The sequence below is a fragment of the Talpa europaea genome, assembly GCF_964194135.1.
Source record: "Talpa europaea genome assembly, chromosome: 14".
NCBI classification, from domain to species: domain Eukaryota; kingdom Metazoa; phylum Chordata; class Mammalia; order Eulipotyphla; family Talpidae; genus Talpa; species Talpa europaea.
Genome location: NC_140082.1, coordinates 45,749,912 through 45,777,851, shown reverse-complemented (window position 1 = coordinate 45,777,851; position 27,940 = coordinate 45,749,912). Strand labels below are relative to the sequence as shown.

At 41.2% G+C, this 27,940-nt stretch overlaps 1 protein-coding gene across 1 annotated transcript in view; it reads right to left on the bottom strand.

Moving 5' to 3' along the window:
- Positions 1-27,940, bottom strand: part of DISC1 (DISC1 scaffold protein) — a gene marked incomplete at both ends in the record, with an annotated part of 373,050 nt that overhangs the window by 20,126 nt on the left and 324,984 nt on the right. The window contains one exon of the mRNA XM_084254028.1: positions 6,783-7,038. Coding sequence (XP_084110154.1) covers positions 6,783-7,038 — 256 coding nt within the window. The remainder of the gene's footprint in view (positions 1-6,782; positions 7,039-27,940) is intronic.

Below are 27,940 nucleotides of genomic sequence, written 5' to 3'. Positions count from 1 at the left end.
TAGGCTTTCCCTTCCTACGGAGTTGTCTGTTCCTAAACCTCCCTGTGCCTGTTGCCTTTATAAATGTAATTACATCATTTCAATAAATATTATGCAAAGTGTGAAAAGACTCCATACAAATCAAGTTTAAAACCTTAGAGAAACTCAAAAATATTGAAGAGAGGCAGAGGAAGAGACTGGGGATTGCCCTGCAAGTGCCCTTTAAATTTCCAGTCCACTTTAAAGAAAAGCAACCTGGAAATCATCCGTGTTGCACTGTGGTCAGGTGGATGCCAGGACAGAGTAGAAAACCAAGACTAGCAGGCAGCAGGCCTGTACAAATGCACAGCAGTGGTCCCACATGAAATGTTTAGTAAATAAAATGAAAATTGTGTTTTGGGTTGTAAAAAAAAATATGTAAAATGCACATGTGTCATTTTTATGATTCTCTGTTTTTTTTGTTTTTTATCAGTCTACCAATTTCTGATACTGATTGCTTCTACTGTTCTACTCTTTGGGGTAAATAACTGGACTTGAGATTCACTAAATTGGAATCAAGTTAGAACTTCCCATTGTCACCTACCTCACTCTTTTTGCTTTCTCCCCAAAGGCATCAGTCAAAAGAAATAAATCTACCTGATAGGTAAAAGTGAGCATTTTCGGGCCTCCCCTGGTGGCGCAGCGGTTGAGCACTAGGCTGCGGAGCTGCCCACAGCCTCTGCAGCACCGGTTCGGTCCGCAGGCACCAGCGAGGGTCCCATATGGTGCTCAGACCTCTCCTGCCGCACCCGCTGCTCCCCTCAGCAGTGTATTTTGTCAGTCTGTCTGTTCTGTTCCCTGCTCTGGCTCTGGTGAATTCTCTCACCCTCAGGCGCTTCTGAGTGTACCCAGTGCTTATATAAATAAATAAATAAATCTTAAAAAGAAAAAGTGAGCATTTTCGCTGGAAGTTGTCACAAACTCAGATGTGGAAAAACTATTAAGAAATCAGTTCGTTCAGAGCCTGCTTTTTTTACCCTATTTCAATGGTGAGGCAGTTGATGCTTTGAGAGCTCAAGTGAGCTTTGGGATATTCTAGAGCCAGGAAGTAACAGAGAAGAGAAAGAATCAGCTCAGAATTTGCCATGACAGAAAGAAAACCCTTTTGCCCACTGGAGATATTTCCAGAATTAGAAATTAGGTTAAGGTGGTTGAAGATACATGTCTTTACCACCAATCCCTTTTTCCAGCTTTCTTTTCACATGGAAGAATGGTAGATATCAACAATTTTTGAAGACCTAGAATAATACAATCCATGAAGTTGCACTGTCTCTTGTATCTTATTGCTAATTGCTTCCATCACAGACATCTGAACACACTGGCTGTTCAAATACTGCATGAAATGGCTCAAAGGCGCCAGATCTTTAGACCTCATTTAGCCTTCTGGGTGGCAGCTACCTACTGGCTGGAAAGAGAAGCAGCAGGGGTGAGAAGGCAGGAGAGAGTGAATCTGTCCAGGAAACTCCATGGGAGTGGACCCCACTTTGTAGTAGAAATAGAAAGCACCCCAGCAGGACAGGCTGCAGACAGGAAAGAAAGAATTACGCAGGTATTATGGTCAGAACAGGGAGCACAAAAGAGCAACTTCACAGAGGAGGAAGCTGGCTCCCTGATTTCCCCAGCTCCTGTCTGGCCCCCATGCAATTTCTGGAAGGTCTAAAAGCCAGGGCCAAGAGCAGCTGATTGTTTCCAGAGTTGGAGGAAAGGCTTGGAGGAGAACTGTAATGAAACTGAAAAAGAAGAGAGCTCTTATAATTTAAGGAAGCGCTTGCTAAAATTGGCCCTCAGCCCTGTTGCTAATTTCCTCTACAACAAAGCCCGAAGCAAATTACTTTGCCTTCATGGACCCAGCTGTAAAATGGGGGAAATGGTGCTGAGCAGCCTTGTAGGCACCATAAACACACTGAAAGCTATAATTAATGACAAAGCTCTTGTGACAACAAAGTACAACTAAAATGCACGGAACCACATTGGCCAGATAAGCACAGTGAAGGTTTTGAAAATCCTCTCCCCATGGACCTCTGTAAGAAGTCAGCAATTTTTCGTGGAAGATTTGGGTAAAAAAGAAATTGACTGCCTTCAGGGCATCATGCTTGACTAGAGAAAGCAGAGTGAGATGGCCAGACACAGCAGGGAGTTCCAATGCAAAACCAACTCAGCACTGCAGAGCAAATAGACATTTTAGCCACAGGATAAAAACACAAGTAGCCAGGCTTCAGTGACTCCCTGGAAAATCGAAACAGGAAAACAAAAACACCTTCCTAAGGAGACCCTTGCTTATTGTTTCTCTGCGCCTTCAGTAGACTCACCATCTTCCATCCAAACACAAACATGATTTTTCCTTTTTTCAACCTTTCTTCTCTTGGATATCTGCCACTAATTCATTGCTCACTTCTGCTTCTTGATAAAGGAAGACAGGTATATTGTTTTCAAAGTCTTGGACATACTTGTGATTCCAAAAGGAGAGATAAAACACCACACACAATTTAAACCTCTGCTGTGTATGCATCACACCGTTTTAAACGCATCTATTTTATTTATATCTTCACAGGATATAGTTTTCATTTTCTTAGGTGGGGGGTGTTTTGTTGTTTTTGTCTTAACAGGTGAGGAAATGCAGCCTATGAATGGCCTAGGTAGGATTACCAAACTGTGCTGTCTTCTGATGGTCCCAAAATTGTGTTTTAAATAGGTAGATGTTGTTTTTAAAACTTCCGTAAATGTTCATTCACCTTTCTGGGGTATCAAGTTATAGACAAGAACATATCTAGATGTTTATTTTAGATCTAAATGTCATGCAACTACCAACAACACAATCAAGATACAGAACAGTCCTACCTGTCTCTCCCCACTCCCAGATTCCTTCATGTGACTCTTTGGGATCAACCCCATTCTCCAGTTCCTGGCAATAACATCTCTGCTTTCTATTCCCAAAATTTTTCTCTTTCCACAAACATCTATCATCTTAACATTCCTGCCACGACTTTGAAGGATACCTGGCCCAGAAATGTAAACCCAAAAAAGCAAAGTAGGTGCTGCACATGGGACGGGCAGGTGATGTGCAGCCATCCCAGACTGGGCTCAGGTTGATTCTGGCAAATAGAAAGAGAATTTTGAAGCCTTTGGGATTTCTAACCTGCCTTTAATGCTGGATCAGGGAACTGGAAACATAAGCAGACCAGCAGGCAGGGAGACAGGCAGGCAGCAACTGAGCCCTAGGCCCCTAGAGTCTCTTTTTTTTTTTTTTTTTTGGTGGGACCCTCGCCGGTGGCCAGGGAACGAACCGGTGCTGCAGAGGCTGCGGGCAGCCTCGCAGCCTAGCGTTCAACCACTGCGCCAGCAGGGAAGGCCCTGCAGTCTCTTCTTTATTCCTCTCACCCAGGTGTCTGTAGTTACATATACATGAGCCCTGTGCTCTCTGGCTTCTTGGTCCAAGTGTCTGTGTTCCTAGGTGGAGGCACCCTGTGTTGGCGCTCCCAAGTGCTTTTTGCCATAACACATTATTATCACGTGTGGGTAATGCAACATGAGAGGCACGCAAAGCCGCAGGTGATGATAGTAGAGGCTGGTGCCGGAAGGTGAAAAAGATCCTGAGTACCCCCATGTTCCCTACAGCAGGGCAGGGACCAGCAGAAGGCCCCGAAAATTAGCAAGAGCTTTTAGGTCCCCCTGCTCTCCCACACCCCCAAGAAGGCAATAAAAACTATTATAGTATATATCCAGTGTATGGTCAGGAAGGACCACTGAGCAGGTTTTCTAGGATCCAGCAGACCGGGTAAAGGAGGAGTCAGAGTCCTCAGTGGTTTTCTGCAGGTTTTTACTGGGATTTACCCGGTACACAGCAGGCAGGGGTGCCGGGGGGCCGGGAGGCTGGCAGGCCTCCCAGCCCCTAACAAGGCTTCACTCTATCTGGGCTCTCCGGCCTTCTCTCACATTCTCTCTGCTCTTCTCATGGCTCTGCTTCTCTCTCGGCTTCTGCTGGCGTCCCTGTGACACTGCCCTCAAAAGCCCAGTCTCAGCCCAGGTGAATCCCATCTACCTATGCCCACACCCTACTCCAGGTGTCCACCATCAGGCATGCATTCAGGACCACAAGGGATCCATGGTCTATCCTGATGGCGGGAGGGCAGAAAAGCCTGACATTTTTCCTTACCCTACATCCAGCATTTCAGTTACTGGAGAGGTGCTGAGGGTGGGGGAGGGAGGGCTTCTGGAAGGTCATGGAGCTCAGAGAAGCAGTCACTATAGTACTTCTGTAGCCAGATCCCCTCCACCTTGCAATAGAAAATATCTGTAGACTAAAAATTAGGAATAAGTAGAATTAAACTCTAACCACTCTTGCATTTCCTCTTCAGGGCTGTTAACTCATTAAATCATATTCACGTTTTAGGATTAACTGTTAACTCACTGAATTGCACCCCCTATTCCCTCCTTAACATTTAACTGGCTCCACCTGCATTACTAACAACTTGGAAAACTGATTGTGTTACATCCCTAACAAAATTCTCTGTGTCCCCCTGAGTTAATAGTGGCATCAGGAACAAACATCTGCTGATTGCTGAGAAAACACCCTGCTGGGAAAGTCACACACCTTGATTCCTGGGTCACCTAGACTGCCCAGCACTTCCTTGGACCAAAATGTGAAGACCTGCACCCTGCTCATATTCCATCACACCTTATATAATCCCAGCACTCCCACCACTAGGGAGCCAGTTTTGGGGTGCCTATCCTGCTGATCCCTTGATGGTCATCTCAAATAAAGTCCTTCACTCTGAAGTCCTTCCTTTTAGGCAAACATAGCTCTATTTCCCTATAGCCAAATGGCAAGTGGTTCTAACCTTATACAGGAAGAATAACACTTCTATATCTGAGAAAGTCATCCCCCAGAGAGCCTGGAGGGATGCATGGACACAGTGCAGAAGGGAGGGACGGAGGTGAAAGGAGGGGAGGGAGCTCTTGGGAGCACACTTTGAAGAGCCAGTCCAATCTTCAAAGCCTTGGCCCAGGACACCTCCATTCATACCAGAATATTCAAGTCATCCAACTGCCACAGGTGGCAAGGTTTCAACAACTCTACCAAGACCTGCAGCAGCTAGATTTAGGGGGAGAATTCTACCTACTGCACTTCTGCTAACTCACAAAGAAGGTGAGATCATCTATACTTTAATTTAGAGCCAAATTTTATGAGGTCAACAGGACTCTATAGAGTGGCAACAGCCTGCTTTGGAGTAGCAAAGTGAATATTTGTTATTCATTTCAAATATTGAATTCAAGGATGAATTTTCCAAGCTGTGCAAAAAGCAGTGACTATAAGTACATGTTGTCAGCAAGCGTCTGCCCTGTAAAACCAATGTCCCTCAGTCAGCACAGGGGTGGGTGTACTTAGGTGGGGGTGTCATGACCAAGACCTAGGGAGGGTCTAGCACCAAAGGTGAGGCATGAATAGGAAGTGACACATCCCTCCAACCTCACCATGCTTTTATTTCCTCTCAATAGTCAGAACCTGGGAGCCTGGTTAGAAAAAGCTCCAAGGGCTCCTGTCATGGAGCTGAAATTGGAAAAAAAACAATTCTCAAGTCCTTTCATTAAAGAGAATATTATTGGAGGGGAAAGTGAGTGAAAGGGAAGGGCAGGGAAGACAGAGAAGGAGGCTGGGCAGAAAGAGGAGATCATCTTTGTCACTCTGGTCAACCTTACGGTAAAGTGCTAAATGAACCCTCATTTTAATTTGTAACACACAGGGTCTCCCTGGTGATGCAGCGGTTGAGCGCTGGGCTGAGAAGCTGCCCACAGCCTCTGCAGCGCCGGTGCGATTCCTGGCCACCAGCGAGGGTCCCACATCGCACACAGACCTCTCCTGCCGCACCCGCTGCTCCCCTCAGCAGTGTATTTCGTCAGTCTGTCTGTTCTGTTCCCCGCTCTGGCTCTGGTGAATTCTCTCACCCTCCCACGCTTCTGACTATACCCAGTGCTTGTATTAATTAATTAATTAATTAGTTAAAAATAAAAATAATAATTTGTAACACACATATCATAGGCCAAGTATTAGGGTTTTTTTTTTTTTAAATGAAATGAGTAGAGTACAAGCATTCATGATGATTTGGCAAAAACAATGAATGGGTTATACACATGTCTTTGAATGTTTGATTCTAACAGAAAATGATATGATATAGATTTTAAATATATGATATATCACATGCATATTATAACTCTGCTCTATATGACATGTATATGTTCTATATGGTAGTTATTAGACTATATATTCCAACTGTAGCCATTAAATTTAGCTCTTTTTAAATTTCTGCAAAAATGCCACATTAGGGCCTCCCCGGTGGCGCAGTGGTTGAGCACTGGGTTGCGAAGCTGCCTGCAGCCTCTGCAGTGCTGGTTCAATCCTCGGCCACCAGGCGAGGGTCCCACATGGTGCACAGACCTCTTCTGCTGCCTGCTGTTCCCCTCAGCAGTGTACTTCATCCATCTGTCTGTTCTGCTCCCTGCTCTGGCTCTGGTGAATTCTCTCACCCTCCTGCGCTTCTGACTGTACCCAGTGCTTGTATAAATAAATAAATAAATAAATCTTAAAAAAAAAATTCTTAGAAAAAAAAAGCCACATTATTTCATAATCATGTCTAGAGTTATTAAAAACTTTAAAGTCTGTACATTTCAATGGGAAGCCCTCCCATTCCTGTTGCTCCCATTTGGAAAGTGGTACCAAAGCACCCCTCAGAGTAGGGCCCCTGCTGTGACTGGGGGGACAGACAGACCTCTTTCTGTTCAGTGATGGCACAGTGAGGCGAGGTGGTCAGGTGAGCCTTCCACTCTTCGAGGGCCTGCAAAGGGGTCTTCCTCTCATGTTCACAGTGCAGCCTAGGGGGGATGGCTCCCCCTAAGTCATCCACCTGCTTCTCATCATCTGCAGACTGGTTATCCCTGCCCTCCTGGAGCTGCAGGCTCTGGATAAACAACTGGCAAGCTTCCAAGTCAGCTTCCCATACTTTTCCAAGCAGTGGACACTTGCAGCTAAAGCAGAGGAGAAAAAAATAATGATTAATAAAAATTAATTCAGTGATGTTTCATCATACCCAGTCAATAGCTTGTCTACCGGGCTAAAAGTTAGCAAATTACCATACAGTTAACATCTTAAGTTTACATGGTGATGAAGTGTTTCAACCAGAAGATTTAGAGGGGCAAAATTTGCATACTTTCAAGTAACAGTGAGATAATTATAGGTTCTTTTTTTGCTGTTTGGTCTGCAAGGATACTTAGGAGCCTGTGTGTTTTACTAGACTCAGTGACCCAATACAACACATTCCCCGCTCTGTGCTCTGTGCTCTCGGCCTGCAGACTTTGAGTTCCCACACCTACCCAAGTCTTCCTGTAGCTTCCATGTGCTCTTCCATCTGTCTATACTATCCCTCCTCTGCCATATCCTACCAATGCATTCTCATCCAGGCAATTAAATAAGTGAAGTAGTATAGGAATGAAAGGAACCATGACAAGTGATAATCAGTCTCAGTGGCAGAAAGTAAGAGAGTTATGGACATTGACTAGTAGGAAAACATATCCTTTTCAGAAGGTCTTTCATCAGCTATGAGGAATGCAGAGTCAATGTTAACAACTAGTTTGATTTTTCATGGAAAGTCCAAAATCAGGGATTTTTAATAAAAATGTGTACTTTTCACCCCCCATTTAGCTTCAAGATAGACATTTTCTATACAATGACTTCCATTTATTAATCCTTCTTTCTACTCCATCTAATCTACAATTTGGTTTAACAATACATTTGAATTTTAGTTACTTTATTTTTCATTTTTAAGATTTTTTTCTTCCCTTTCATATATTTCAGTTTGTTACTGATATTATCCATCATGTCCTTTATTTTCTGAACATATTAATCATCATTAGTTTAAAGCCCATGTCTCTCAGTGATGCGTCCAGAGGAAAATGAGGCAGAAGCAATCTGAGAAGAGATATTAGCTAGGAATTTTCAAACATTGACAAAGGACATCAAACTACAGACTCAAGAAGCACTACCATCTCAAAGCAGAAGGGGGAGGGGGAGAAAAATGCCAAATAAAACTGCTTAGCAATGGAGTTATCATAGTGAACACCAGAGGCAGACCAAAATACTTAAAAGCAACCAGGGGAAAAAAAAAAAAAAGACATTCACTTCAAAGGACAATAATGTGGATTACAGAAAAGTGAAAGCCAGGAGAAAATAAAACACATTGAAAACATTGAGAGAAAATAACTGCCAATCTAGATTATAAATCATTTCCAATTTCTTTCAGAAATAAAAATAAAATAAAGATATTTTCAGATAAATATAAACTGAAAGTATTCCTTGGCAGCATAGCCATAATAAAAGGATCCCAGATGGAAGCAAGGGCATCCATAAGAAAATAAAAAAAAAAAAAAAAAACATTGGGGAGAGTAAGTAACCAGAATAAGTAGGTGACTTTTGATGCAAAAAACAGCAATATTAATTTTCTTTTCAGTCTAAAATATATATAAAATTTAAATACATGACATCCAGCACTAAGGGAAGGAGGGACAAAAATTAAAATAGTCTCAGTTCTTGTGTGATCCAGAAAGTTGTAGAAATATTCGTTATATTAATCTCTAAAAAGTCAAGGATTCATACTGACCCCTTTATGGTGATTATAAAACACATTAAAAACTTTAAAAATTAATAGATATTAAATATAAGTATTAAGTATTGCTTAAGTGTTGCTTTGGGAAAGCAGTAGAAGAGTCAAGAATAGACATAATACAGATGGGAAATGGTAACAGAAATATTTTTAGCAAAACTTATTAGGAATTACATTAAATATGAATCAAAAAATATTGTATTTAAAATGCAAAGATGTTAGACTAGAGTAGAAAAATGGAAATCCAATTATATGCTGCTTACTAGAGACATGTTAAATATGAGAATACAAACAGGTTGCAAATAAAGGATGGGAATAATATGCTATTGTAATTTATAATAAGAAACATACATTTGGTCTTCAACCTCTTTTCTGACACAGATCCTAAAACTCCTGGAATCTCCCAAGTGATGAATGCAACAAAGATGTCTCTTATTATGTTAATGAGGTGACCACTGGAAAGTCTGTAAGGATAGGGGCTGGTTTCCAGTAGAGCCAACCACAAGATTAGAGGATTGGAATTTCCAGTCCCAGCTCTAGCCCTCTAGAGAGCAGAAATGGAGTAGAGACTGAATTTAATTGTCAGTGGCCCGTGATTTAGTCAGTCATGCCTAAGTAATGAAGAGTCCATAAAAACCCAAGAGGGGGGGTTTGGAGAGCTGCCAGTCAGTGAAGGCATGGAGATCTGGAAAGAGTAGCTCACACGCCGAGAGCATGCATGAAAGTTCAGTGCCCCTTCCTGCATAACTTGCTCTTGCCTAGCCATCTGACTATTTTACAATAAATAGGAGATCTAAGAAGTAAAATGTTTCCCTGAGTCTTGTAAGATGCTCTAGCAAATTAACCCACAGAGGAGGTTGTAGGAATCTCTGCTTTGTAATTAGTCAGTCAGAAGTGCAGGTGACAGCCTGGACCTGTGGCTGGCATCTGAAGTCTAAGAAGGATGTCACAGGTCCTAAGAAGGAACCACAGGTCCATAGCTGATCAAAAGGAAACACAGGTAACAGCCTGGGCATGTGACTGCATCCAAAGTTGGAGGGGGAGGCAGTCTTGTAGGACTGAGTCCTTAAAAATCGTTTGTTGCTATGGGGAACCTCCCCTACCACATTGGAATTTGGTGATCTGAATAATGAAGACTATCATTGTAGGGTAAATGGTTTTCAGACTTTGTCTACCCTCCCACCATTAGGATCGCCCTGCCTGTTGGGGCACCTGAAGTTGTTCCATTGTTGTAAGCTGTCTTGTTTACTTCTGTGGGCCATGGGAGGAGTATTGAGATAGTAACCAAGAGAAGCAGGAGAAAAGTAGGAGAAAAGGCAGGAGAAAGAAGGCGAGAAAGAAGCCGGGAGTGAACACTTGCTGGGGGCTTGGAGGCCTTATGGCCTCCTGGTCCCCTAGCACCCCTGGCTGCTGCACTACATGTGAGAGCTCAATAAAAGCCTGAGAAAGCCACCGAGGGCTCCAGGACTCTCCTTTACCCTGTCTGCTCAGATCCTAGAAAACCTGCTCAGTGGCTCATCCTGCCACTACAATCATGAAAGCATTATTAGAAATTAAAAAAAAAGTGTAGTGAGGAAAAAAGTCTTTTCAAAATAGTGTACTATGCCACATGGATATCACTGCAGAAAAACAATCAATCATGATTACTGGATCATACCACATAAACATCAATTTCAAGTGGAATGAAGATCAGAATGTAATGCAGTAAAATGATAAAGCCAGTGAAGATAATAAAGAATATTTTTATGCCTTTGTAGTAAGCATAGATTTCAAATAGCATAAAGTGGTAACCATAAAGAAAACAAATGATAAATTTGACTTCATTATTTTAAGAACTTATAGTCATTAAAAACCACCATTCAGAGAATGAAATGGTAAGACACAGAGTGGGAGATATTTATAATATGCATAATCAACAAAGGACCCATTCCAGAATGCAAAGATGCCTGCAAGTAAATAACAAAGAGACAGACAGCCCAGTTTTTAAAGAGGGCAAATACTTGAATGGACACTTCACAAAAGAGGGCATCTAAATGGTCAGTGTGTAACTAATACGCAACACCATTAATCATCAGTAAAATACTTATTAAACCACAGCATGATGTACTATTACACATCATCAAGACAGCTAAAATTTAAAAACCTGACAATACCAGGCAGAGTGGGAGTGGTGTCCAGCACACATGGGAAACAACAGTCCTAGCTATGGTGGGCACTAATTTCCAGTTTCCTAATTGTATCTAATCCAAGAAGAGCAAAGTGGCTTTTTATATGATCTGTGATTCTACACTAGGGTCACTTCAAAGTCACTCAGATTCTTTTCTGTACTTATGTTTTCATGTTTATTATCTGTTTATTCCTTTCTTGAGCTCCCCATTCTTTTTCCTAAGACTTTTGTTGAAGAAGACATTTCTATTTTTTGCTGTTAGTTATCTATGTGTTATTTTTCTTTTACCCAGGTAACACTGGTTTACAGCACTGTGCATGACTTAAGAGGTATAGGTTGACACAATGTCAGATGTGTGTCTCCACCCCACCCACTCTGTGAAGGCATTTTATCACTACCTCATCTTTAATGTTTATCCTCCACTCACTTTTTCCGTTTCTCAACATTTCTAACTCAGCATGTTATATCTTTTGTAGGAATCAATCCCTTTTCTCATGAATGTTGTATCATGTCTGTTCATAATTTATTTTCAAAATTCCTTCTGTCTGTAAACATACCTCCTTTTCATTCTATGTTTTGCTTATTTACTTCTTTTCAAATTTATCTGGTTGAGTATTATCAGAAGTTTTCTATTTCATTAATCTTTTCAAGGATCCAGCTTTGGCTTTGTGAATCTTGATGTTGATATCTGTTCCCTAGAACCTTGATTTTTTTTTTAAATCTTTTTATTTTCTTTTTTTCTCATTTTCTGAATTTATTATCTTTGTAGTAGCTTCATTAAGCACTTGTTTGTTTTCTTTTCTTCTCGTTTTAATTTCCTGATAAATGCAGGCAAAGCTCTAAATTTTTTCTGAGTAATACTTTAGCTATGTCCAATATGTGTGTCTATTAAGTTTTCAATGATTAAATATTTTAAAAATACAAAAAATATGGAGAATAATTTAGCAAATACTTGTATACCTACCATCAAACTTACCAGCTTTTAATAGTTTCCGTAGTTGCATCAGATTTATCTCCATAATTTACAACATTATTGTCCCATAAATTTTATATGTGGTACTTTCATTGTCTTTCCTCAAGATTATCTCTTAAACTTAATGACTATTTAGTTACATGCTTTTCAACTTCTAAATAGAAGAGATTTTCTTCAGCTTCCTTTGTGATAGATTGATATCTACTTTTATCACATACTGATGGAGAATATACTTGATAAAATTAATCGAGGTTTCCTCCATCATCACATGCTTGATTGCTGTTTGTAAATGTTCCACATATGTCAAAAAGGAATAAACGTTCTGTTTATTGAGTCAAAAGTTAAAGCACATTATATCATTAAAAAATTTATATATCTGATATTTTTCAATTAGCAATAATCGTACTTTAGATAAACCTCTTTAGCTTTGATAAAACCACTGTGCAAAGCTAATTTGTTTTTATGCTGATTTGAATTCTTTTGTTGTTACCAGTTTTAATTTCCAACTACAATTCTTGATTCATCTATTGCCCCCCAAATTCTATTGGTTGTTTTATGTATTTCAGAGAATGTTAGATAAATCTGTTCTAATCACTAAATTTTCTCCAACTTTTCAATATGATGATCATCTTTGTTGATATATTTTATTTATTTAAATTTTTAATTAATTAAAATTAAAATCCCCTTAGTCTAATATTGTAATTGTTACTCCAACATTCTTTTAGTTCCATTTTTCCTGGCTTCTATTTTTACTATCTTTTATTTTCAACATTTTTTTAAGCTGAATCCAATACAAAACATTTTTGCTGAATTTTCAAACAATTCATTCTGGGTTTGGATTGGTGGCTGTAACCCATGCATTCATAAATACTATAATTATTGTGCAATTGTTGCTATTTTTGTGATTTATTACAATGAAGATTTTTTAATTTTTTAAAAAGTTTTATGTCTACTTCTTTTTTCCAACTTTAATTTTTATTAAACTTACATATAGTTGTGAGGAAAAAATACATAGAAACCCCATGTACCCTTTACCCAGTTCCCCACAGTGGCAACATTTTCCTTAAATCCAATGATAGAAGTGTTGAATTTTTTGTAATTGCTCCCTGGGTTTCTCTGGCTCTATTTTTGTTGTTGTTGTTTTGGGGATTGTTTTTTAGTCTAGTTTCTCTTTTTCAAATTGGGTTAATGCTATTGATCTGTTCTCAAGTTCACCGATTCCATCCTCTGTCACCTTTACTCTACTATTGAGTTAGTCTCCAAAGAGATTTTTATTTCTGCTTTTGTAATTTTCATTTTATAACATTCATTTGGTTCTTGTTTTATAACATATATTCTTTTACTGACATTTTCTATGTTTTTATTTATTTCAGTAGAATTTGTAATTGTTCTTAGATTATTTTTATGATGGTTGCTTTAAAATTCTCATAACATGATTCCAACATCTAACTTATCTCTGTGTTGTGTCAGGTGATTTTTTTTTTCTCCTGCAAGCTGTGATTTCCTTGGTTTTTATTATGATGAGAGATTTTCACATGTATCGCAGATACTTTGGCCATTATGTTAGCAGATTGAGTCTTATTTAAATGTTTTATTTTACAAGGAATAGCCCTCTCTATTTTTATGGGCTAAAATAGAGCCCTGCTCTATTTTTATGGGCTATGGTTCCAATGACATTTTAATTTTAGATAACTGTAGTGAGTTTGTTTGTTGAGGGAGCTATTTTGTTCCATTTTGTTTGTTTTATCTGCTGGATTTGTCTGTTCCCATGAGGGCTTCCACTGGTATCAGCTGGATTTGGCAAAGGCATTTCCCCAGGCTACTGTTGGCTATCTCCGGGAGGGAAGGGAATCCTCGGGCCAGCAGTGAAGTAGAACAATCCCCTGGATGTTAGCAAGTTATCCAATAGTTGGTGGTGCAGACTCACCTGCCTGTAAGGAATCCCTTAGGTGAAAAAGGAGCCTGCCTGCTTTGCACTTTAGCGAACCTTCACCTCCCTTAACCTTCACCACCCCCAACCCTCCTCCAACAAGATATGTTTGTAGATATTTCAAGGCTACATTTTACTTCTAGATTTTTGCCAAGCTACATTTTTTGTTTTATTTGTAAATCCTCTATTTCATGGACAGTAAAATTTACTGAGGTTATTTCATGCACTTTTTCACATATACTGTCCTCCTGGATTTGTTTTCATCTCGTTGAAATACTTCTTCCTCTGAAAGTGCGTCAAAGAAGATCTTGCATGGTCAACCACTTAAGGACTTATGGATCTGAGAACATCTTTATTTCACACTGAATCACTAAATAAAAGTTTACTCAACCTGCTGGCTTCAATATTTCGAAAATATCACTCCATGACCTTCTTGCTCTCTATGTTGCTATTGAGAAGTCTAAGATCAGCCTAATTCTCATTTGTTTATAGCCAATATTCTCTTAGAAGTTTCTTTTTATCTTTGTCATCTATAAATTTTAATTATAACCAATTGAGGTTTCCACTTTCCTTTCTATCCCAGTTTGTACTCTATTAAGCTCATCTATCTAATGCCTTAAATCTTATTTTTCTGGGAAATTTTTAGTCATTGGTCACTTGAATATTCCTCCCTCTTCTCTAACAATAACATTCTTTTTTTCTGGAATTTTTTTCCTATAAACATTGATCTTATAACTCTGTTCTGTTTATGGCTTAACTTAGCTTTTATGTTTTCCTCTGTCTATTCCTGATAGCCTCATAATATTTTGATATAATATCTTGACTCATAGATAGGTTTTTCAGCTAACTTCATTTAGCCATTCAATCCACTGACAGATACTTTTTTCCAATTTTTATATTGTGCACTCTGAATTTCTATTTGAATTTCATTAAAATTTCTTATTTTACTTTGTATCTCCAGTACCCTCCCTTATCTTTGGGAAATATTTGCTGAACATCTTCTTGTGTCTAATTCACTAATTATGGTTCATCAGGTATAAGTCCTGCAGTTTATTATTATATAGCAGTTTCCTTCCTAAGTCTCATTCCCCTTTTGAGTTCATATTTCTTTAAGCATATTAGCTACGTAAGCTAATGATGGGTTTTTGGAAAAGGGGATAATGCCAAGGGTCTATAGGTGTAGGTGGTGGGAGGGTGGTATACGACCCCAGAGAAAAGAGCCTCCAGTGGAACAATTTGTATTTCTTACTTGCAGAAATATACATCCCCCCTCAGTTGTAGTGATGTACCCCCTCCAGAAACAGGGAGGGCTGGGGGATGCTCAAGAGGCAATTCATCCATTTGCTATCCTCCCATGCCAGTGCCCTTCAGATGTTGGTTTTTAACCCTCTCTCTCCTGTCTCATCACCTGGTCGGTGTCTTTCTCTTTATAGGAGCAACAGGGTGGGCACTGGGCTTCCCAGCACTGTTAGAAAAATGGGGCACACCTGAAAATCTCTCCTTCTCTTTATTATCTGTTTCTTCACCACATGGAAACCAAACCATCTTCAGTTGCCTGGGGAGTAGGAACTCAACAGACCCCTCAGTATTTCTTTGGCTTCCAATGCTATGTGCAGTACTGGATTCAAGGGAAAGAGCCAGAAACTCAGTTCTCATAGCTTTCCTAAGGGAATAAAGTTTGCTGCTCCTGCAAACAACTTTCTACATGATAATGGTATGAATACTGTACTTTCATGTCCATTTGCCATTTGGGAATTTAATATGTGTAGTCTATAGGTGAAAGTGAAGTTTGTCATGAAGTGTCTCTTAGAATGAACATATCAAAGTTTGGAAGCCAACTTCAGAGATGTATGCTGAATGGTGAATAAAACATGTAGGTGTAAAATTGTAATGCTTCCTATGGCACACCAATAATTTCAAAATTTAGATTTTTAAAATATCTTCTTATTGAATCCATTTATACTAAAGAACGCAGAGGTTGGTTTCAAAGTTTTTGCTATTCCTACACAGGAGAGTAATTAGGTTGTTAGTAATAATCCCTTAAGTGATGATTCATAGCTACTTGAGCTATGTGAGATCCTGTTTTCGCAGCCAGTAATGAGGCAATTTGAAGATACAATTTCAGTGTTTGGGGGGAAAGTTCTTGAATAGAGAATTGAGATTCATCATTTCTGTTATTTCTCCCAGTTGGAAGTAAAATGAGGTCCAGGAGATCATCTGACTGTGGAACTGAGGCATGTGTGTGTTACTTATGGGGAAAGGTGGTGAGAGGGTAGGCAAGAATTTTGCAGGCAAGCTTCTATCCAGTTTAGGTATGGAAATACTGAATCTAATACAGGCAGTTATAGCTTCATCTCTTGTCATCAAACTGTCTTTCCTGACTTATTAATATTTTCATTTAAAGGGTATTAGCATTTTACATCGTCCTTTGGAAAGTCTGAAGATAAGAAGGCCTTTTAACAAAACCATGAAGTTACAGAGTAAAATATCAAAGCAATATGGAAATGCCCACTGGCACTCAACTCTTAACTGCAAATGGTTTAGACACTAATAGTTCTCATGTTTCTGAAATCTTTTCACTCCTCAGGCAAAAATGACTTAATCTCCAATTTAAAAAAAAATTTCTATTAGAAATATTTAAATTTGTCTTCTATTTTCCAAGAAAGAAAAACTAATACAATTCTCCCTGAACAAAGATTTGGACATTTTAGCCTCCTCCCCCCAATGCCATCTGGTAAGAAAACAATAGAAAATGTAGTATAAGAAAGAGTGTTTGACTAGGAACTGTAGTGGACATTATTGGTTGCTGAATCAATATCTTTTCCTCTTTTTGTTCTTCCTAACAGAACTCAGGTAGAATTTAGGTTACCAGCCTTCCCTCCATGCGACATAGTGGAAGCTAATTACTCCCAAGTTCCTCGGGAAGATTGTTATTAGATGAAAGTAATCAAGTCATGACATTCTACTGGACAAGCCTTTATAGTGCAGGGTTAAGGACCTCCTGAGAGCTGAACTACACTTAATCATTCCATGACTTGTGACCCACTGGGGTGGTGATGACTGGGGAGTAATTATTCCTCTCCCCCTACAGCAATAAACAAAAAGACCACTACATCTATCTCATGACTCTAATGGAGCAAGCCTACAGACAAAGTCAATGCACTATCACTAGAAATGACTGAAAAAAGAAATGGAAGGAATCTGGTTTTGTTATAACAGTTCTGAGTTACTGAATCAGTCAACCCAAGTGTCCATTTTACTCTTGTTTAAGACAGAAAGAGGCAGGATACCTATTGATTTTAGATGAACACATAGCTATTCAACCCAAATCACACAACTCTTATTGGAGTTTAGCTCCTGCTACAAAGTTTGGTGACCTTTGGAAAATACCTCAATTTGAGTTTCCACATTTGTAATATAATCTCTCTTATGTATATCTCAGAGGATGGTTGTAAAAAGGAACACACAATATGTAAAGAGCAGCAATAGAAGAAAAAGTACAAAAGTTTTCAAATCTTGACTAGTAGGAGGCACCAATGAAATGGAAGTCAATCTTAAATGTACATGTTATAGTGGCAAAGATGTGACTACTGTGGCTATATTTGTTTATAAATCTCCCATTATGTAAGAAATAGATTGGGTGAGACCAATGATCATTTTTACCCAAGACCTCCAACTTGCCAGTAATTATAAAAGATTCTTTGCAGAGGGAAGAGTAGTTATCATTATAATCATCCTCCCCACAAAGTCACAGATTTTACAAGTCCTTTTCAACTTTGCAGCCTATCTAAAGCTGCAAATAACAAGTTATTTCCCCCCCCCTGCATCACACAGTATTAAACACCCTGGTGAAGAGGGAAAGAGAATACCGCCAGACATAATGAGATAGATGATTATCTGAAACAATTATTGAACTCTCAGTTTTAGGGCATAAAGTCAAAGTCACCAAGATCCTCATCAAACTAGATCCTCCTCTTAATTTCTCTATTTATATTCATGGCCTCTTTATTCCTGTCTCATCTGCCTTGTTCAGTGTTCTCCCCCTTTTAGAATTCAATCCCTTGAAAGCAGGAACCCTGTCACGTTTACAGCTCTAGTCCCAGCACCTAACACCAGAATACACAAACAAGGGCACACTACAGGTACAAAGAGATTTACATTGAATAAAGGCCAAAATCATGTCTCTTTCACTGTCTTTGTTTCCCTCAACAACCATATGCAACCACAGATGATAAACTGATATTTTTCTCTTTTTTCTCTCAAATTATGTTTGTTAAGGTAAAGTTGGTTTACATCATTGTATCTCCTTTGGGGGTGTTATATAAAGCCTCTACAAATGTATGTATTCACAGCAAGCCCATCACCAGTGCTCCAATAATCCTAAACTGAGGATAGTCTTCAGGTAAAGTTTTACTCTTTTCAAATTGCCACCCTAAATGAAACATCCAATTTCTTCATCTCTGAAAATTACAACTAATGATGGGCCTTTCTGCCTTCAAATATTTTACTCTTCCAATCTAGTCCATGTAGTTTTGCTCCAAAAAAGTCAGTAGCTCTATTGCGTGCCAAATGGAAAGCAAGACCCTTCAAGACCTTTCCCAAAATGGCCTGGGCCCTGGCCAGACTCCTCCCCTCCTGCTCACCTGTGTTCCCAGATGCCTTTCAAGTGGACCACTCACTCTTCCCAGGACAAATACACACATTTCTAAGTACAGATAAGTACTTCTCATACCTTTCCCCGATCTCCCAACCGCAGGTCACTTGAATAAAGATCTCTTCCCTGATCCTCACACAATCCTTCTGGCTCCTTTCTTTGAACCCACATGACATTTGTGGTACACTTAAGACAGTTTTTACATCTGCCTTGATGTCTGGGCTTTGTCTGCATGTACCTTCTTCAACTATATGCACTTAATGAGGTTTGAGAATATTTTTAACTTATTTTTGGTAACCCTCTAAACCATACAGTTTAAGAAGGTATTCACCATGACAGGCACTCAATAGTGTTTCATTAACTAAACATTCAGTGAAGTTACATTTAAGGGGATCTTCCAATTTAAAGTAAAGAAGACAATTAAGTTTAAAAACATCCATTCTAATAAAGGTTAATAGGGAAAAGCTTCCTTGATAAGTGATCCCAGTAGGTTGACTATGTTAAAAATTAAAGTCTCAGCATAAGCTTTAATAGGCAACTCTACTTTGCCAGAGCCACATTCATTTCTAGGCTCTCCAATGACTAAATGGAAATTTTCAAGTATTTGACTACAATTTTGTCACGGAGAAAATCTTTCTATGAAAGACACAAAATTCTGGGACCTCCCTGGTGGTGCGGGGGGGCTAAGCCAGCACTATGAAGCTGTCCTCAGCCTCTGCAGCAGGAGTTCAATCCCCGGTGGGCTGGGGAGCAACCTGTATGGTACAGCAGACCTCACTTGCTTCCCCAACTGCTCCCCTTGTTATAGGACAGGGAGAGGGGCAGCCCAAACCCCGCAAACCTGCCTATTCTAAATGGGTTCTGCCATCCGACGCATCAACACAAAACACATGAGACTTTAATGGGAAGGAACTTTAATAAAACTAGGAAACAATACAGGTAAGGCAAAGAGTCTAGTTTCTAAATGAAGCACCCAAAGTTACCCGTCCCCTCGTGGGTAAAACTCCATCCTGCTGGGATCGGCCCAGAACAAGGCCCCAAAGCCTGCTACAAGTCTAAAGCATCTTCCAGTGGGGACCCACAGAAAAGGGTCACAAACAACCGGACAAGCCTGGAAGGAAAAGAGCAAAACCAACATCAAGATAAAAGCTGCCATTGTCACCTCCCCACGGGTCTCACCCACATCTGTGTCACCCAGTCCACAACCAAAAGACAAGCGCAGTTTCTTCACGTGTCTCTAGGCTCCATGCGCCTCCTCCAGGTCTCCTGGCTCCATCCTGCTTCCTTCCTTCCTCAGTCTCTTCTGCAGCTTCTCCTCTTCCTGCTCAGCTCCACCCTTCCTTGGGTGGGGCAAGGAACCTGGAACCTCCCCCTTTCCTGGGGACCACCCTGTTACACCCTCAGCAGTGTATTCAGTCAGTCTGCTTGTTCTGTTCCTCATTCTGTCTCTGGTGAGTCCTCTCACCCCCCATACCTCTGGCCTGTACCCCAGTTCTTGTATGCATAAAGAAATTAATCTTAAAAAAAGAAAGACACAAAATTCCAAATTTCTAAAGGAAAAAAAGAAAGTGATAAGTCCGGGCACATTTAAATTCAACTTCTATGTAGCAAAATTTCCATAAAATAAATTCAAAATACAAATGACTTATTAGGAAAAATCTCTCTAACATAGTCCAAGAGTCAAATTCTTTAGCTCACAAAGAGTTTTGAAAATCAATAAGAAAAAAAGCAAACATTAAAGAGGAAGTAGAAAGAATAGACAGTAAAAGGAATAAAATTGGCCAATCAATATATGAAAAGGTGATTGGCTACACTCAATATAAAGATATACAAATTAGGAAATGAAAATCTGAAAGTCATATAATTTATGGTTTTAGCTTGACCTCTTTTTAGAAAAGTAACTTGGTGATATTTGTCAAAATTTAAAATGCACCTGTTCCTTGAACTAGTTATTCTACCTCTAAACATTTACTCTACAGATATATTGAGAGAAGGAAAAAGAGATGTGAAAAATAATGGGACATAGGCAACTGGAAAGAACTAGTCGATCAGATTTACTGATACATACCATATAACCCTTCACAACAGGGTTAGATCTCTTAAAATGGAAAGACCACCAAGAAAAATTAAGTGAAGACAGGTAAAGCACAGAACAAATCATATTCTGTTATGACTCATTTGAATTTGAAAAAAATAACCCAAGGGCAGGCATATGTGCTCATTCATGAGTGAGATATTTCTGGAAGGATATACTTGAAACTGCTTCCTCATGGCTGGGGGAGGGACAAGAGGCTTTTACTTTACATTTTATCCTTGCTGCTGTATTTTAATCTTTCAAACAAGCTACAAGCATCCTTTACTTTTATAACAAGAAAGAAATTTTTTAAAAAATTTAATTTGTCCACTTCTTTTCCTTTTGCCATTTTGCCAAAATTTGCATAGTTCTCAACGTTGGTGCAAAATTTTCCCCTTCTGCATAGTCCTTGGGGTTTGTGGAGCCACAGTTTGATTGGTGTGAGCTGAAAGTCAGGAAAATAGCTCCCTGATCAGAGCTCTTCAGAAGGGTAAGAGCCTCATTTAGTCCTGGAAGCTACAGGATAAACATGTTCCCATAAGGAGGGCAGCAAAGGTGGAGCAGGCTGGTGGGTGACTGATGGGAGAGAGGGAGGGAGGTGGGAGAAAGCTGGGGGGGGGGAAGTGGGAGGGAAGAGGGGGAGAGAGAGAGAGAGAGAGAGAGAGAGAGCACGAGGAGAATGCAAGCCTCATAAATCCTTTCAGAGTTTATCTTCTGGGTATATTCCAGTAGTTTAACTCAGGAAGAATAGGAGCTGGCCCAACACTGTAGATGAAATGCATTTTTCTTCCTGCCTCTCAGAACATGCTGCATTCATTTATTAGAGTTCAAAAAGAACTCTCTAGGGGCCTCCCTGGTGGCGCAAGGGGTTAAGACGCAACCTATGAAGCTGTCTGCAGCCTCTGCAGCATGAGTTCGATCCCAGGCCAGGTTGCTCCCACATGGTGCAGCAGACCTCTCCTAACTTGCCTGCTGCTCCCCTCAGCAGTGTATTTCAGTCAGTCTGCCTGTTCTGCTCCCCACTCTCTCTGGTGAATCCTCTCACCCCCGCCCCCCACCCCGCCCCGCAACTCTGGCCTGTACCTCCAGCTCTTGTATGCATAAATAAATAAATCTTTAATTAAAAAAAAAGAACTTTCTAATAAATGCCCGGAGAGTAGGGAGGAAGTCGAACCTGCTAGAAAGCTCATACCCCAAATATTTTATCAGACAAATGTGCACACCAAAGAGTTAAAGAGGCAAGGGTTAGCTGCACACACATATATCTGGTTGTTGGAAAAAGAAAATATAGAAATGCCCCCGAAACTATATTGTGTTCTAACAAGAACAGTAAAAGCTACTTAGGAATAAGCAATGTCGCTGTGCCTGGTGAGTCTGGGGAGATTGACAGCTCAGTGTGAATCTCAGGAAACAAAGCTGGAGCCGGAGACAGGAAAGCGGCCTTTGAGTCCCATCATTGTGAATGTCTCAGCAAGGGCTTCCCTGGTGAGGGGCATTCCCTAGCCACAAACTGCAGAAGGTTTTTCCAAACATTCCTGTGCCTGCAACAGAAGATGAGAAGGATATGCCACTCTGGCTCAGGGAGTGCCAACGTGGCTTCTTTAGGAATGACAGGTGGCAGGTATGAGAAGAAAGGGCAGAAGGGAGAAACCAGCATCCTGACAGCAAGGGCATGGAGGCGGTGAGGCACCACAGGAGAAGAACATGAGAACAGCGTTGAGAAGCAGCGCACACCAGTCACTCCCGGTTGCCTCCAACCCCTCATCTCAACCCCCCTCCAGGATTCCAGCAGTATAAACACTGCCTCTGGGCAGACAGTGGTGTTGGGAGAGGCAGCTGACCCTTACCCAGCTGGGAAGGGGACACTGTCCAGCTGCTGTGCATTTGCTGCTCTTCACTGCCTTTGAGGGCCTCGCCAGTGGCCAACGTCCTCTCCAAGAGAGGCAGGTGTCTCCAAGATAGAAGGACAATGTGACCAGATTCCCATCACATGTGAGATAATGGAAGCACTAGACAATCCCAAGAAATATTTCTTCTTCTTTGCTCCTGTACCTCAGTGCCTCTAAGTGCAAGATGGACACATAGTGCTTGAGGACAGTTTTGGTCACTGAAGTAGTGAGTACAGTTGCAAAGTGATGGAACTAGTGAGGGAGGAGAAATCAGAACCCCTGGGTCCCAGGCAGGGCTATACGCCAAGTCCTCTAAGCACAGGAGGGGCCCACTCCCCCTGCCCAGCCTATTAGAAGAACCAGTGAGCAGTCGGAGCTCAGCTTTACTACAGACAGCTGTGCAACCTCAGGCCAGTTACTTACCCTCTCTGAGCACGTTTCCTTACCCACCCAGGAAGGAAGGTTGGATTGAGAGGACTTCAAAGGTACCACACATGAAATACATAGCACTGTGCCTTTCCTCCCAGCGCTGACGTGTGAGCTGTTAGTTCTACCAGCTTCCTCACGTCTCACCATATGACTGCCTCAACTTGAGCTTACCAACTTCGTATTTCTCATGGTCGTCAATCCCACAGTCCTCATCTCAGGTATTCTATTCACTCCTTGAAACTTTGCTTAAAAAGAATCTTCTTTTTGAAACTCTCCCTCCCTCCTCTCGGTAAAGTTAGTTACTCCTCCCTTTGGAGTGCCACAGTATGTCCTTGTAGGGTAAAGAAAATATCAGGCTTTTCTGCCCTTCCGCCATCAGGATAGATGATGGATCCTTGTCCTGAATGCATGCCTGATGGCGGGCACCTGGAGTAGGGTGTGGGCATAGGTAGATGGGATTCAGCTGGGCTGAGACTGTGCTTTTAAGGGCGGCGTCACGGGGACGCCAGTAGCAGCAGTAGAAGCCGCAGCAGAAGCCGAAAGAGAAGCCGAGAAGCAGAAGCAGAGAACGCCAGAGAGCCCAGATAGAGTGAGGATTTGCTGGGGGCTGGGAGGATTGCCAGCCTCCCAGCCCCCCAGCACCCCTGCCTGCCATATGCCTGGTGAACCCCAATAAAAGACCTGCAAAAACCCACTAAGGACTCTGACTCCTCCTTGACCCGGTCTGCATGGGATCAGAAAACCTGCACTGTGTCCTTCCTGCCCTTACAGTCCTCCACAGCTCTGTTTGGGAATGGGCCATGCATTGCAATCATCCACAGATCCATATTCTTCAAGATCAGAGCATGCCCTTGAAAAATAAATACATCAGCCAACACGTAATGGCTTCCCCATAGGGTTTGGTCAGTCTGCCTTGCAGTCTCCTTCAGTCACGATCAAGGATTAAAGGGAATCAAAAAGCCCAGAGCAGGACACAGAAGTGAGCTTTCAGTAGCTGCACCATCAGCAGAAAGAGCAAGAAGACTGAGTCGCTTCATCTCCTCTCACAAGCCTGACATCAGTGGGGAAGAAATTCGGTACTGACACTGTTCAGCACAGTCACTATAAAACACCCAGGACTTTTTGTCCCTAAACTGGGTAAAAAGAAAGTGAAAGAGCAAAGTAGCCAACGAAGAAAAGTGACAATAAGGATTGGTAAAAGCGATCCACAGGGATGAAGGCACTGGCGAGCCTGACTAGTGACTACCACTGAGGCTACTGCTCCTGAAATGTATAAGACATGGACATCCAAGTGACGAATCTAAATATGACAGCCCAGCAGCAACACAGGTCAGAAAGGTGGGCTTTTGGAGGCTCCACCGAGCACACCCTCAGTTCCCGTGAATGCAAGGTCTTACCAAAGTCCATGGAACCTGCACTCACTGAAACTACATGCATAATCTTGGGGGGAACATCATGGGAACAGGGTCCACAGATATTGTGAGATTCTAAAAAGGGCTTGTGATTTATAATAAAGAAAAAAAGTTATGAGCCTCCCTAGTGGGTTGAGTTTCAGCGCTATCACAATATTGCCACTGCAGACTAAGTTTGACCCCCCGCCAGGGAGCTGATCCACATGGTGCAGCAGACCTCTCCCGTCTACCCTGCTGCGCCCCTCATCCGTGTATTTCAGTAGATCCGCCTGTTCTGCTCCCCACTCTGTCTCTGGTGAATCCTCTCACACCTTCCACCTGTAGCCTACACCCCAATTCTTCTACGCATAAATAAAATAAATCCTTAAAGAAAGAAAAAGTGGTGCAAGTGTATATGAATCACCTGGGGAGCTAGTTAAAATGCAGGATCTGGTTCATCAACCAGGTAGGACATGAAAATCTGAACATTAACCACATCCAGGGAAGTCAGTGTTTCTGGTCTGTAAGTCACACTTTGAGCAGCAAAGGTCTTTACACTAAACATGAAAGCCTCTGGATTAACAAGCCGCATGTTCCTGCAGGATTTTGTGGGACACAAACTGGTCTGGATTTTAGTACATGTGACAAGGTACACAACAGAAGACAAGCTGAGGCAGGTAATACCAGCACTTTCCATAGGCCCTTTGGAGTCTGGGACCAGCTCATTACTAACACACAAAACCTTCCCTCACCACTGACAAAAACGAACGTGAGTCCCAGGTGTCTGGAACCTTCCTATTTGTTCAGCAGGAAATCCAGCAAAGAGAAGGTTTTTCTCATTCTGACTTTCATTCACCATCTCTGGGTAGAAAAGTGTGGCTCGTCAAAGGAACCCACTCTGTAGAGATTGTGTGAGTGCTGAATGCATAGCATATAAAGCATGAGTTAAAACCTTCATGAGCAAATCAGAGACTTGGCAAATTCTGGCAGCAGAGTCTACCGGCAAACACTGACCCCCCAGCGCTCTCCTCAGCCCTTTCAGCCTGGCGCAGCTTTCGGCCCCAGAAGGGCAGTGCAGCTGAGCAGTGCTGACATCTGGTCCTGGAGACTAAGTTTTTCAGGGGATGGCAGAAAGCGAGAGTCTTACAGCTAAATTGTGCATCAACTGCTCTATCCCCAGTACACAAAGCATCACAAAGGCTGAAATCCAAATTGAAGGCTAAAAATAGCACCATAAAATTATTTCCTTCTTTCACTCCACTAGAGAGCAAACGGCTGACATCAGTATCTGCAGGGCACCACTGACTTCTAACAGTTTACTCAGAAAGAACGGTTATACAACTGCCCTTACTCGCCAGCAGACCGAATGCCCCAGAATATAAGGAAGGAAAAGCAATTACACTGTTGCTGAAAACCAATAATGGATATTTGATTATGACTATTAATGGAGGGGGAAAAAGAGACAGACCGCTGAGCAGCAACCAACCACACTAAGTGAATCTGCATGAGATTCAAGAGGGGTATTAATTTTTTGTTTTCTTTTCATTTCTCAGCCAGTCATTTGAATGTGACACCAAACTTTAAGCATGGCCTGTCATATCCTTATCAATATTCAATGCCACCACACAGGGTCACATTATCTCTCCTGGATACCCAAGTGACAGGTTCCTTGCTGTGGGGGAGTGTTTTCTTTTTGCCTCTAAATGTGAGGCGGATATAGCAGGGAACTGACTTGTCAGATTCAGGAAATTAACTAATTTTTCAAGGCATCAGAAAGACATCTTGGAGCAAATATTTACTTCTCTGTTTCTTTCCTACTGATATTGAACACACATTATCTAATCTGAAGGAAGCTGCATTTACAATCTCTGTGAACAAAGGGATGTTATGGCTCATTCTAAAGAAAACAATGCCATCAATTCCTTCAGCCACTAGTGAAGACACCACGGGGCAGCGTAAAGTATATTTGTCACCAAAGAATAAGCGGGACTGTGATGGACGGCGAGAAGTATGCCATTTCTCCGACTCAGAACCACTTCCTCCACATTGCCTACCTAGCCACTGAAATTCCAATCACCGTGGTCTGCCTCAAGGTCCACAGAAACATGGTCGTTTCATGCAAAGCTGGTCATAAGTAACTCAAGGTCGCCGGAGGGGAAAGCTGGGAACAGGAAGGGCTGGATTAGAAGATGTTGGGTGAGGAGACAGGTATGTGTCACCTTCTCTGTTCCCGGAAGGTGGGGAGGGGGTGTGGAAGGGTGGGGAGGTTCTGGGCACTTTTCACACCTTATTTCATTGTATAATACAATTTCACTTCACAGTATTATTATGATGATCTCTGCCCTCGAGATCCCAGTGTTTGTTCAGGTTTATCTAATGAGTTAGGTGGTGGGGTTGAAATTGAATCCCATTCCGAGGGAAAAAACCTATTCTGGTGGTGCCATATTTTCACTTATTACATGAGAAATATTTAGTTTCCCTCTCCACCCAGGAAACCTGGTTTTCTGTTCTAACTAACACAAAACAAATACTTAGGCGCTCATGACTGGTCTCCAATGCACAGCATGAGACCCATAAAAGTCTCCCTTACCTGATCATTTTATCGTCTTAGATCTTGCTTATTTTTGTACAAATGTAGGAACATTTCTCTTGAGATGACAGGAACAACAGTAGTTCTTGTAAATGATAACAAACAAAACAGGCATTCATTATTTTGTGCAAAAGTGAACATTTCCCTGGGCTGCCTGTTACAAAAACAAAGGTATAACTGAAAACCATTTCAAGTTCTATGTCACACACACATACAGATTGTCGTGACACTCTTCATATCTAAGCTTTATATTCTTCTTCCAAGAAGTCAATATTCAGTCTTTTCAATAATCATAATAACTATGAATAATAATTATTATTTTTACTATCATTCATTTTCACCTCATTCTATTATTGTATAACATATATGATTGCAAATGATAGTAATGTCAGCAAACATTTACTGAGGACATGCCACCATCAAAAAAAATATGCTTTCCATATTTAATTCATCTGCCTCCTAGCCCTGTGAGCAGGGTACTCTTTTATTTCCTTTTGTAGACAAGAAAACCAAAACTTGAAAAGGTCAATAATTTTCCCAAGATCACAAAACTAGAAAGTGTAGAGGAGTCCAGGATTAGATCATCTGACCCCAGGACCCACAACCATGCCCTTGTCTCCTCTCAAATTGGCATCACTTCAGATCTTCTGATCACTGGCCCTTGCTCAGGCTGGCCACAAACCTGAAAGGTGTTCCTTTCTCCAGCTGTCTGGGCCAACTCTTCATCCAGCTTAATAGCTGCCTTTTCTTGGCATCTTGCATGACCTCTCTTCCGGGAGGTCTGGTTGCTTTTTATCATGAAGAAGTCATGTCTGAGCCGTAAGTTCTTCGAGGGACAGCCACATGTCATTCCTTCCCTCTACCTAGGCTACCCAGCCCGAAGCTGGGTGCACAGGAAAACCTCCACTTAGATGTCCCTGCAAGACCATCCATTGGGTCTGGGGTTTTTGTCCCTTCTCCTGTCCATTAATGATGAGGATCTTCTGAATGGCATCTCTCCATATCTGCAACAATAATTTTGAAACTTCCTCTCTTCTCTGCTTTTAATTAGCTAACAGATTTCATCAAGTCCATCAGACCACACTCAAAATATTATTTTAACCACTTTAATCATCTGATTTCTTTATCTTCCCCATAGGTTCTATTCTAATTTGTATTTCCTGGTACATTCTTG